The 13847-nt window shown below is 39.2% G+C and overlaps 1 protein-coding gene across 1 annotated transcript in view; it reads left to right on the forward strand.

Annotated features, from left to right (window-relative positions):
* rptor (regulatory associated protein of MTOR, complex 1) overlaps window positions 1–13847 on the forward strand; it is a 396655-nt gene that overhangs the window by 201597 nt on the left and 181211 nt on the right. Inside the window, exon 12 of the mRNA XM_043715229.1 lies at window positions 874–987. Coding sequence (XP_043571164.1) covers window positions 874–987 — 114 coding nt within the window. The remainder of the gene's footprint in view (window positions 1–873; window positions 988–13847) is intronic.

The raw sequence follows: 13847 nt of genomic DNA on the forward strand, positions 1-13847 counted from the left end.
GCTTTCCTTTATTGGTCAGAGTATTGAGTACAGGAGTTCGGAGGTCATGTTGCGGCTGTACAGGACATTGGTTAGGTCACTGTTGGAATATTGTGTGCAATTCTGGTCTCCTTCTTATTGGAAAGATGTTGTGAAACTTGAAAGGGTTCAGAAAAGATTTATAAGAATGTTGCCAGGGTTGGAGGATTTGAGTTACAGGGAGAGGCTGAACAGGCTGGGGCTGTTTTCCCTGGAGCGTCGGACACTGAGGGGCAACCTTATAGAGGTTTACAAAATTATGAGGAGCATGGATAGGATAAATACACAAAGTCTTTTCCCTGGTGTCGGGGAGTCCAGAACTAGAGGGCATAGGTTTAAGGTGAGAGGGGAAAGATATAAAAGAGACCTAAGGGGCAACCTTTTCACGCAAAGGGTGGTATGTGTATGGAATGAGCTGCCAGACGATATGGTGGAGGCTGGTACAATTGCACCATTTTAGAGGCATTTGGACCGGTATATGAATAAGGAAGGGTTTGGAGGGATAGGGCTGGGTGCTGGCAAGTGGGACTAGATTGGGTTGGGATATCTGGTCCGCATGGACGGGTTTGGCCGAAGGGTCTGTTTCCATGGTGTACATCTCTCTGACCCTATGTAAATGTTTCTAATTTGACACTCACTCTTAGTTTTGAATATGGACCACTATTATTTAAGTTTATTTTTTGCTTTCTTTGTAGAAGTTAAATTTTGTTCCATTTTATCGGAATTGACTTCTGGGGAGTGAGGAATCTAAACCTGGAATGACCTGACATAAGCTGAATGATATTTTGCTGTTGATTTTGATGTAGGCCACTTCTTTGGCATTTCATATTTTCTTTTATCTGTATTTTTCCTTGACAGGCATTATCTGTTGGTATTTTCCCATACGTTTTGAAACTGCTTCAGAGTTCAGCTCGGGAATTAAGGCCCCTCTTGGTTTTCATTTGGGCAAAGATCTTGGCTGTAGATAGCGTAAGTAATGTGGTTGCTTCATTTGAAAGAAAAGGTAAATTTTTTTCACGGAGATGCTCATTAAAATATCCTTTTGGCTTAGTTTAGCAACACATGGGATTTGTTTGTATATTATTCAGTATAGCTGTTGAGCATACCAGGTTTGTCAAAGATTAAACATGCTTCAGTTATGCAGATAGATTGGAGAAGCTGAAACTACTCTTGGTGCATAGGAGGTTGAGAGGAGATTTGATAATAATGTTCAAAATCAGAAGGGGTATGGCCAGAGAGGGTACAGACAAACTGTTCCATTGGTGGGAGGGGTGAGAACTGGGAAACATCAATTTAAGGTGATTGACGAAAGTATCAAAAGTAACAAAAACGTTTACATACAATAAATGGTTATGATTAGGAATGCACTAATCAAAAGGGAAAGGGAAGCAAATTCAAGCAATGCTTTCAAAGGGAATTGGATAGGTATTTGAAAGACAATGTTTTCAGGGTTACTGAAAAAGGTAATTAAGTGGGGCTACCTAAATTATTCTTGCAGATAGCCTGTGAGGGTTTTGCAGGCTGAATGGCCGCCTTTTTTGTAACAATTCTACATTAATTCTATGCAAATTTAACCAAGATATCATAAATACACGGTGCCACAAATGTTGTGTGCACGTCTAGGGTGTTGTACTGGTATCCTCTGAAAGTTTGTCATTCCAACGTTCAGCTTTTAAAATATTGGACTCAAGCATTCCACGGGTTGGGTACTTGAGTTATGAGGAAGAAGAATAGTGGAAGGGAACTTTGTATCCAGTAATGAAGGCACTTTCATCCCTGTTGCCTTGTCATCCTCAATCTTTCTGCCCTCTTTGGTGCTGTTGTCCATTTTATTTTGCACTTCAGAATTCAGTCACTGCATCTCTGTTTTAACATACCAGATCAGCTCACGGTTACATCGTTTGCTTATTGTTAATCACTTGCATTTTACTTTTGGGTAGCTTCACTTACAAGCCTGTGATCATTTTCCATGTGTTTGCAGATTATGTCCAATTCTGTGTGCTCATTATCGTAGGCCTGTTATACAACTGTCCTTCACTATTAAATCCTTTGATGTTTTTGAGAAGATTTGTAGCTCAGATTGAGGTTCAGGTTCTAAGTTTGCTCACTGAGCTGGAAGGTTCATTTTCAGACGTTTCGTCACATACTAGGTAGCATCAACAGTGAGCCTGTGGTGAAGCACTGGTTTTATGTCCCGCATTCGATTTGTGTCTTGATCTCTTAAGGTGTGTGATATCATTTCCAGTTCTTTTTCTCAAACAATGACTAATGGGTACAAATCGATGTGTTTATCGATGCAGTTCCAGTTTGAATGCCAGGCCTCGAGGAATTCTCATGCGTGTCTCGGTTTAGCCTGTCCTAGGATGGATGTGTTGTCCCAATCGAAGTGGGTTCCTCCTTCATCTGTATGTAACGATACTAGTGAAAGTGGGTCATGTCTTTTTGTGGCTAGTTGGTGTTCATGTATCCTGGTGGCTAGTTTTCTGCCTGTCTGCTCGATATTGTGTTTGTTGCAATCCTTGTATGATATTTTATAAATGAGATTTGTTTTGCTTGTTGGTGTTTAAGGTCTGTTAGGTTCATCAGTAGTTCTTTCAGTGTGTTGGCAGGTTTGTGGGCTACCAAGAGGTCTGAGTGGTCTGGAAGTTATTTCAGAGATGTCTTCGATGTATGGTCATATGGCGATGGTTTCTGGGTGTGTTGTGTCTGATTGTTTGGGTTTGTTGTTGAGAAATTTACGGACTGTGTTTATTGGGTACCCATTCTTGTTGAATATGCATTATAGGTATTTTTCTTCTGCTCGTAGTTCCTGGGTGCTGCAGTGTGTTGTGGCCAGTTCAAATAATGTCCTGATGCAGCTTCATTTGTGGGTGTTGGGGGATGATTGCTTCTGTAGTAAATTTAACTATTAAATCCTACATGAGTCAATATGTCTGCAACTGTGGTGTTGATTAAGAGCATAGAACATTACAATGCAGTACAGTCCCTTCGGCCCTCGATGTTGTGCCAACCTGTGGAACCAGTCTGAAGCATATCTATCCTACACTATTCCATTCTTGTCCATATGCCTATCCAATGACCATTTAAATGCCCTTAAAGATGGCAAGTTTACTACTGTTGCAGGTAGTACGCTTCACACTCCTACTACTCTGAATAAAGAAACTTCCTCTGACATCTGTCCTATATCTATCACCCCTCAATTTAAAACTATGTCCTCTCATGCTAGCCATCACCATCCGAGGAAGAAAGGCTCTCGCTGTTCACCCTATCTCATCCTCTGATTGTCTTGTATGTCTCAATTAAGTTACCTGTCAACCTTCTTCTCTCTAACAACTTAAGTCCCTCAGCCCTTCCTCATACGCCCTTCCCTCCATACCAAGTCGCATCCTGCTAAATCTCCTCTGAACCCTCTCCAATGCTTCCACACCCTATAATGCAGTGAGCATAACTGTATGCCAAACTCCAAGTCTGGCCGCACTGGAGTTTTTTTTTACAGCTGTAGCATTACCTTGTGGTTCCGAAACTTGATCCCTCTATCAATAAAAGCTAGAACACCATATGCTGCCTGAACAACCCTATCAACCAGGGTGGCAACTTTCAGTGATCCATGTACATGGACACTGAAATCTCTCTGCTCATCTGCACTACCAAGAATCTTACCATTAGCCCAGTACTCTGTATTCCTATTGCTCCTTCCAAAGTGAATCACCTCACTTTTTCATGTTAAACTCCATGTGCCACCTCTCAGCCCAGCTCTGCAGCTTATCTGTGTCCCTCTGTGACCTGCAACGTCCTTCTGCACTATCCACAACTCCTCCAACCTTAGTGTCATTGGCAAATTGACTAACCCATCCTTCTATGCCCTCATCCAGGTCTTTTACAAAACTGACAAACAGCGGTGGCCCTAAATTAGGTCCCTGCAGTACACCATGAGTAACTGAACTCCAGGATGAATACTTCCCATCAACCACCACCTTCTGTCTTTCAGCTAGCCAATTTCTAATCCAAACAGCTAAATCACCCTCAATCCCATGCCTCTGTATTTTGTGCGATAGCCCAACATGGGGAATCTTATCAAACACCTTACTGAATCTATTCACACCACGTCAACTGCTTTACCCTTGTCCACCAGTTTGGTCACCTTCTCAAAGAACGCAGTAAGGCTTCTGAGGTACGACTTACCCTTCACAAAACAATGTTGACTATCCCTAATCAACCTATTCCTCTCTAGACAATAATTAATCCTCTCTCTTATAACCTTTTCCAACACCTTACCCACAACCAAAGTAAGGCTCACTGGTCTGTAATTATCAGGGTTGTTCTCTACTCCCCTCCTTGAACAAGGGGACGACATTTGCTATTCTCCAGTCTACTGGAACTATTCCTCTAGTCAATGACAACATAAAGATCAAAGCCAAAGGGTCTGCAATCTCCTCCCTGGCTTCCCAGAGAATGCTAGAATAAATCCTATTCGGCCCAGGGGACCTATCTATTTTCACACTTTACAGAATTGCTAACTACTCCTCCTTGCGAACGTCAATCCTGTCTAGTCTAGTCGCCTATATATCCGTATTCTCCTCGACAAGGTTGTCTTTTTACAGTGTGAATACTGATGAGAACCAGTTACCGCTTCCCCTATCTCCTCAGACTTCATGCACAACTTCCCACTACTACCTTTGATTGGCCCTAATCTTACCCTAGTCAATCTTACTTCCCTGATATAACTATAGAAGGTTTTAGGATTTTACTTGATCCTATCCATCCTCGACTTCTCATGTCCTTTCCCAGCTCCTCTTAGCTCTCTCTCTCGGTCTTTTCTGGCAAACTTGTAACTCTCAAGCGCCCTAACTGTAGCTTCACTACTCATCCTAACATAATCAACTTTCTTCCTCTTGACTAGAGATTCCACTTCTTTAGTTAACCACAGCTCCCTTGCTTGACAACTTCCTCCCTGACTAACCTAAAGATATTCTGGTTGACAGTCCTCTCTGGTATCCTGGGTTCAGTTCTATGCTTTAATCAGCTGATCACTGTCAAACCTCCTTTCTTCCTTAACCTATTTTAGTACCTTGGTTCTTATCTTTTGGTTTTCCAAGAGTTCAGTATATAACCATTGCATTCACCATTCTGTCTAAGCTGTGCATCTGTACAACCACTGGGAGGCTCCATGCATGCTCACGTGCATTGGCTTCCGAATCTCGAAGCTGTTACCCTGCAGGCACCTCAGATATTCACATAGCAGAAGAAAAAACAGAGCAAACATTGGATATGACTTTTTAAAAAAAAGATTTCAAGCTATTTTTAAACTTTGTTTCTCCTTACATAGAATGACAGACTGATATAATAAAGAAGCATGCCGTTCAATCCATCATGCCTATGGTGACTTTTAGAAGAGTTAATCAGCTAATTCTGCTTCTTTTGTCTTTCCCCATGCCATACAAACCTTGGAATAATCCAATTCCCTTTTGAAAGCATGATTGAATACACCTCCTCCACAGACTCAGGCAACGCATTCCAGATCCTTGTTATTCAACTGCTTTGGATTTTCTTCATGATATTTTGGTTCATTTGCCGTTCAAGTTAAATTCATGTCCTTTAGATTTTGACTCTTCCCAAATAATGAGAACAGTATCTCCATATCTAATCTGTTCAGACGCATACATCCTGATTTTGAAAATTTCCTTTCAGGGACAAGCGTCTCTATTCTATCCACATCAATTAAGTTCCTCAGCTGAGGAACTGAGATCATGACTGTTAAGTCAAAAATCCTTTTGGTAAACACAATAATGCAGAAAAGGCCATTGTTAGTCAAAAAAGAAAATCAGCAAATGTAGATGCAGCTGATGGCTAGGTAAATGAATTATTCACGTACCTTCTGTAACAATGAGTATCAGGGGTCTGTTTGGAGAATATCTAGTGGGGGTACTAACTATCAAAAACATTCAAAAACTTATCGAACGAGAACAATCAAATGATGAAACAAAGAAACTTTCTTTGGATGTTCTTGTTTAATAGGATTTAGCAATTGAACCAAGATTTTAGTATCATTCCTCAATGGTGTTTGTTGCTAGTGGTTTCCAAGGTTGAGTGTTTATTCTATACGATTAGAAATGGAAAAATCTGTTCATATTTTCTTAGCTCACCACTTCAAATTTTCTCTTTGAACATTTAGTAAACCGAATACATTTGGAGTGAGTGCACGTACATTTTCAGCTCTGTAGAAATTGTCTGCAATGTGCTTCATTTTTGTGAAGCATCTTGAACAGCACTTTCAAATTGCATTGAAGATTGTGACATTAGTTGAGGCAAAAATATTGCATAAACCCTTCTGCTTCATTCTCGACACTCAAAACTCCATGTTTTAAATCTTTGGGTTTGGCTTCCATTCTTACACACTGTGCAGCAGTTATTCTGGCCAAAGTGTTGTATAACATGCCTGTGACCATGATGTCTTATCCCTACTTACACTCCTCAAGACAAAAACTCCTTGAAAATGCTGGAGAAACTCACCAAGTCTAGCAGTACCTGTTAACGTTTTGAGTTGAGTGACCTTTCGTCAGAACACTCTCTTTACCCACTTTCAGCATTAGATCGATACTAAAAATTAATTCTACTCCATCAGCTCTCTTCCATTCTTCAACTCAGTGCTTGCACTTCTTACATGGCTTATTATAACTGACATTTATAAACGGCTTATTTCTTTAAAAACAAAACACCACCAACATCTCTGGAATTCCTCCAACGATGTATTCTTGACATCCTCCCCACCTCCCACATGCTTCTTCTGGGTGATAACATCTGCAGACATGCTGTCAGTCTTCATATGTGTGCTGATGACATCCAGCCACCTGTCAGCCATCCTGTGGATTTTGGGTTCCTTAGACCATGAGCTATCATCAACTCTCATAAAAAGAGAGCTGGGTGTTGAATCTGAAGAAAAACCAATGAAGGAAGTGTGACAGGACTGAAGATTGTTGAAGTTACCTCACACAATTGTTGCAGTCTTATTTTTCCCTTTTTTATTTAAAAGTTGAACTACTTGAGTTGTGAACTGAATCATTATCTACTTTTTCAAGATTTGTTCACAGGTTTGAGTGTTTCTGGCCAGGCCAGGATTTATTGTCCATCCCTAATTGCTCTGAAGGTAGTTAAGTGTCAACCACATTGCTGTGGGTCTGGAGTTAAGCATATATGCCAGACCAGGTAAGGATGGCAGAATTCCTTCTCTAAAGAGCATTAGATGAGTTTTTACAACAATTGATAGTAGTTACAGGGTTGCTGTTAGGCCACCTTATTATTCCATTTTTTTTTTATTTTGTTGAATGTCCACAGAACATTAGTCTAAGGGTCTGGATGCCCAATCCAGTGACATTACCACTGCACAATCACCTTCCCTTCACTGTATTCAATAAAGTGTGAAATGTACCGGAAAGAACCAGAAGTGATATCACCCCCACAACAGGCCAAGAGAGGTAAATAGAAAGTTGGACAGTACACCACTTCAACGGAGGCTCACTGATAATGTTACCTAGCGTGGTGACAAAATGTCTGAGAACAACCTTCCAGCTCAGTGAGCAGACTTACAACCTGAATTTACAAACATCATTTTCAAGGAGTTAAGCATTTGCTACTCCCCAGCTAACATTTCAGATCAATATCTGCTGCAGATTCTATTAATAATTTGTCTTTACATGGTATTAATCAATCATTTATGCTTGCTAATTAGAAATGACATTAGGGTAGATTAGATTAGATTTCTAACAGTGTGAAAATAGGTTCTTCAGCCCAACAAGTCCACCCAGATTTATTTCCCTACATTTACCCCTGACTAATGCACTTAATACTGGGCAATTTAGCATAGCCAATTTACCTGACCTGCACATCTCTTGGAATGTGGGAGGAAACCGGAGCACCCGCAGAAACCCACACAGACACAGGGTGAATGTGCAAACTCCACACAGGCAGTCGCCTGAGGCCGGGTCCCTGCTGCTGTGAGGCAGCAGTGCTAGCCACTAAGCCACTGTGAAATGGTCAACCATTTTGGAAACCTGTACTGGAGTGAATGGCATTTTTGAGTGAAGAAGTATTTTTGAGTGAAGAAGCCCTTACCCCTTAAGTTAATTTATTCAATTTCCAAATAATTTACCTTTTAGTCCTATAGTGTGACCTTAACTGACATTTAAAATGGTCCCTATTGATGTATATATGATTTACGATATTTTTAGACAATTACTAAGTGGATGCATGAAGGCATTAGAAGTTTTTTTTGAGATAATGTAGTTAAAATTATTTTTTGTGAAAATAATATTGAGCTGCCTGAACTTGATCTCATAGCATATTATGGAGATTGCTGCTTAAAAAGTATTATTAGATTGCTGAAAGTGATGTGATTACTTTGGCATGAACAAACCTTTTACTCATTGTTTGGATAAAATATCCTTATGTAGTGAACAGTATTTAAAACAAAAAACAAATCAAATATAAACAAAAGCTTAAATGCCTTTATTTTCCTGTTTCATGATGTTATGCCCATCATGCCTTTCATTACAAGAATGTTGGTCAGGTGGCTATATTGGTTTGTTTTTGCCAGGTTGACATTGGGGAATGTTAATTCTGACAAATGCTTCATTTTAAGCTTGCACTAAAAGATTGACAATTTGACAACTTCACTTTTACCCAGTCATTAGTTACCTCCTAGTGAATTCTCTATTCATAATTAATAAACATCAGTACAGAAAAGTTATAGTGCTTGTATCAAGTCACAAATGTTAATTTTGTACATAATCGTTTTTGAAACATGCAGTAAAATAAAATTTAATATCACTGCAGTTCAAGTTGAGTGATGCAGTGCCATTTTGTTGTCTGATTTGATTGCAGAGATTTACTGTCTGTGATTATATCAACCAGGATAAAACTTGGTCTAGCAAAATGGTATTTCTACAATACTTCATCTTACTATATTGTAACACATTCTAATTAATTTATTAAAATTGAAAGATATAATACAATCTAATATTTCAGTGTGCATATTTTTAAGTTCCATATCCATGTTGTATATCACCTTTCTTTTGCTGCCCTTTATAAGGAAATACTACAGTCTTTGTTTTGAGACCAGAAGAGAGTTGGGCAATTATTTTAAGATCATTTTTGAATATGCTAAAATAAATTAAAACACTTACTGTGATAACAACAGGTATTCATTTTTATCAGGATTACCAAATTAACATTATTGCACTGATTTTGCTTTGAGACCTTTTCCATAGATTTCTTGGGAAGCTCAGCTGCTGTAACCTGGCAGACGCCATGTTTTAGTGCAATAACTTCATTATCAAATGGATGTGTGAAAATTGTGCTAAAGCAGTTGTTTTTTTTTCTATCGTATGTCAATAATTGCAGTGAGTTAGGGGTCAAGTTTCATTTTGTTTTTCATCTAATTATGCCAATATTGTAGGCATGACAGTGCAATTTAAATTATCATAAAGTCTGTGTTTTATTCAAATTTTGCAAGTGTGCATAATAGTCCAAGTCAATAAAAGCCTGTCAAAACTGGATATAAACCAAGACAGCAGGCTGCTAACTTCAAACACTTGGCATGGAGGCTATTATACCTAATGTAATCAATTGCTAAAATGGAAAATGCTCTCTGTCCTAGAAAAGTCACTTAGAGATATTAAAATGCTATCCTCTCATGTTCACTTGTATTATGATTGGTCCACATGCCAAAGATGAAATGAAGTTCAGTCTATTTTAATTTGTCCCGGAATTTATGCAAACTGTCGCAGTGACCTTTGTTGTATTTTGTACTTAGTTTCCAAATGGGGAATTTTATCATAGTCAATATGAGAAGGGAAATGCTTTATAGCATGTATGTAATTCCAGTCACACCATGAAAAGCTGACACCCTGATGTATATCCAGGTTTCTGGTTATTAATTTGTAGCTAGAATCACAGACTTGTACAAAGTGTTAAAGTGAAACTAATGTTATCTTTAGGAAAAACAATAAACCATGTGCAAGTAAATTAACATTTAACATTGACTATTACTATCTAGATAGAGTTAAAAAATCACACAACACCAGGTTATAGTCCAATAGGTTTAAATGGAAGCATTAGCTTTCGGAGCACTGCTGATGAAGGAGCGGCGCTCCGAAAGCTAGTGCTTCCAATTAAACCTGTTGGACTATAACCTGGTGTTGTGAGGTTTTTAACTTTGTACACCCCAGTCCAACACCCAGCATCACCAAATCATATCTAGCTAGAGATCCATTTAGGGTATGAAGAATCTTTCACTTTGAAGTCTTGTATCATTATTAAGGTTGCACTGAATAAACTCCATATACTTTGGCCAGCAGCATGCTGCTGCACTCCCCAGGTAGTCACAGCATATTGTTGGCAATCTGCCTCTGTTCCCTGGAGTGGTCAAGCAGTTTTTGCGGTTGGTTTTGCACAATTCCTGATCTCTCAAGTGCTCCCTCAAGAGGAGGAGGCAAGCATTTGTGACAGATTGTTGACTGAAAGGAAAAGAGAGAACTTCATTTTAAAATGAAGTTGACCCCGTTGTGCAGTTGCACATCTCTTGGATTTTTAGCTACCAGTGTTCCTGGACACTGGGGCAGTTTGCATCTTTCCACTGGGATGTGATTGAGTGCTTGAAATCAGAAAGTACTTCAGCATGGCATGGCATGAAACATGAATTTATTTTTCTTCCAGTTCTTTTTGACAATACCTAGCAAATTAACATTATTTTAAATGTTTCATATCGTCAACATTCATCTCAAGGATAAAGAGATTGGAGAGGACACCACAAATCCCTAAAACAATGTCTTACTTTATGTAAAAAAGTTAATTTTGTATTAAAAGCCTACCATTACTTAAAATCTGTTGAACTAAAGTCTGAGAATTCTGATTATGGTAAAGAAGCTCAAAGGGTAAGTAGTGTTGCTTGAATGTATTTTTTCTCCAGGCAGCAGAAATCTCCTGTCGCTATTTAAATAATGCATTAGGTCTGAATTTGGATGATGCAGGTACTTTATATATTTTGTTCATACTGGTGTCAATAAGTCATGCCCTTGGTTCACTTCAGCTGCAGTTACTAATCTGAAGCTGGTATCCCCCACTGCAATGCATGTCGAGTAGTACTAACGTTAGAGCCCTGTTAATTCCTGCTTTCCTCTGCGAATCAGACTAACTTAGAATAACATTGTGAGAGGGGGCAGCAACTTTTGCTTCTACATTTAAATAACTGAAAATATGAAGCCCAAAAGTGTACAGTAGTTCACTCAGTAAGTCTTAAAATAAAGCTATGCAGCACACTGTAGTTGTACTGCTACTGACTTGTGTTCAAAATGATGTGATGCACTATGTCTTCCAGTAATTTGACTTTTGTGCACTTGAGATTAGATTGGAATCATGCACTAAAGCTTTCCTGGTGCTTTTCACAATAAGGAGAAAGTAAGGACTGCAGATGCGTGAGATCAGAGCTGAAAAATGTGTTGCTGGAAATGCGCAGCAGGTCAGGCAGCATCCAAAGAGCAGGAGAATCGACGTTTCGGGCACAAACCCTTCTTCAGGAAGGGCTTATGCCCGAAACGTCAATTCTCTGCTCCTTGGATGCTGCCTAACCTGCGCTTTTCCAGCAACACATTTTTCAGCTGTTCAAAATAATCTGTATTCAAAACTGCTTATATTGAAGCAGCATTTTGAATCAAATTGATTGAGCATGTTGAATGATATTTCTATACAATGTCCTACAGTGCATCTCTGGAAGAGAACTGAGCCCTGCTTTTTTTTCTTTTTGCGGTAATGACCTGTGCCAGTGCTATCTGACAGAAGTATTGGCACTTGCCACTAACTGATGAGCATAGCGCTATGATTTCCTGACCCAGTAAGCTTTCTATTGTATTTTGCACACTGTTTCTTGCTCTCTCCTTTGGAGCTTGGCCTGGCTGAGTTGGTATCAGGAGGAGAAAGTGAGGTCTGCAGATGCTGGAGATCAAAGTTGAAACTTTATTGCTGGAACAGCACAGCAGGTCAGGCAGCATCCAGGGAACAGGAGATTCGACGTTTCGGGCACAGGCCCTTCTTCAGGAATTCCTGAAGAAGGGCCTGTGCCCGAAACGTCGAATCTCCTGTTCCCTGGATGCTGCCTGACCTGCTGTGCTGTTCCAGCAATAAAGTTTCAACTGAGTTGGTAGCACACTTATTTCTAGATCAAAAAAAATCTAAGTGTTCTCAGTCTCCTTATCAGCCTTGATGGCTAAATGTTGTGATAGTGCAATACTGAGGGATACTGCACACTCAGAGGTGCTCTCTTCGTTTCAGATGAAACGTTAAGGTCTTTATCTGCCCTTATCTGTTAGGTTGATGTAAACAGCACTATTTTGAGGAAGGGTAGGGGAGTTGACTTTTGATGCCCCTCAGTCAACACCCCACATTGATTCACAAATCCATTGATGCTACAGCTTTCTACAGTCTTTCTCCACTTCAGTAATATTCAGCTCCTCTCTTAAAGTAATGAAGTGGGCTGGATTATTGATTGTTGACTTTGTGTGACTATTGAAAGCCAGATGATCCGTGACATTAAGTGGAGTTTCCTGTATTTAAATTCAATTTCATTTTCACCTTCTCTTTTCAGCTTGTTTTGAGACTTTCTATTTGAAATAATATGAGACTTTGAAGCATATTTTAAGGTGTTTCCATTGACGATAACTTCTACAAGTCATTAGCATTCACCTAAAGAACCTAAATCTATCAAGAGTCTTCAGGTGTCCAGAATATGATTTCATTTCTCTAAATTGAGAATTTTTTTTACTGGTCTCTGTTGCATTCAATTAACATTTAACTGTTTCCCATGGCTATGTGTGAGGAAGACCTCCTGTTTAAAAAAACACAGAATTAAACCTTCACCTATTGAATGAAATTGGGAGCATGCAAGCTCCCACGTAAAAGCATCTCAACTATTTTAATCGTATTCTCTCAAGAATTGTAATTCTGGGGATATGGGGAACAAGGAAATGAAGGAGCTAACAATAGAGAAAATATGCCAAAGTACAAAACAAAATTGCTTAGTCTTTCTTATGTTATTTGTATGAAAACCTTAGATCTATTTTTAAAGGAAATTTTGAATTTTTGTTAAACTAATCATGACCTTGTTTGACCATAACCTTGTATTTATAGTGTTTAGCATAATCCCTAGTACAATCATCCTATCCAAAATTGCATTTCGAAGATTAAAAACAGAAGTAAATATTCAGTGTCAGCACAATGGCTCAGTGGTTAGCACTACAGTCTCTCAGCGCCAGGGACTCAAGTTCAATTCCGGCCTCAGGCGTCTGTCTGTGTGGAGTTTGCACATTCTCCCCGTGTCTGCGTGGGTTTCCTCCAATTACTCCGGTTTCCTCCCACAATCCAAAGATGTGTGGGTCAGGTGGATTGGCCATGCTAAATTGCCCATAGTGTCAGGTGCATTAGTCAGAGGGGAATGGGTCTGGGTGGGTTACTCTTCAGAGGATCGGTGTGGACTGGTTGAGTCAAATGACTTGTTCCCACACTGGAGGGAAGCTAATCTTAATTCTTAATTTGAAATATAACTTTTCAATTTTAGTAACATTTTTGAGATCTGTGGCACATTGGATGCTAAGGGCAATTTTTGCATGAGATCTAAATTTTCCCTCAAGTGCTAATTAATCTAGATAGCACAATTTGTCTCTCTAATGTTCATCGCATTCTCACCTTTGGTTTAGGCCATATTGCTTTATAATAGGAAGTAGCAGTTTGTTGTGTTATTCTTTATTTAGTTTTGAAGTAAAAATGGTCAATATTTGATATTT

This window comes from Chiloscyllium plagiosum, chromosome 24 (assembly GCF_004010195.1).
Source record: "Chiloscyllium plagiosum isolate BGI_BamShark_2017 chromosome 24, ASM401019v2, whole genome shotgun sequence".
Taxonomy (NCBI): domain Eukaryota; kingdom Metazoa; phylum Chordata; class Chondrichthyes; order Orectolobiformes; family Hemiscylliidae; genus Chiloscyllium; species Chiloscyllium plagiosum.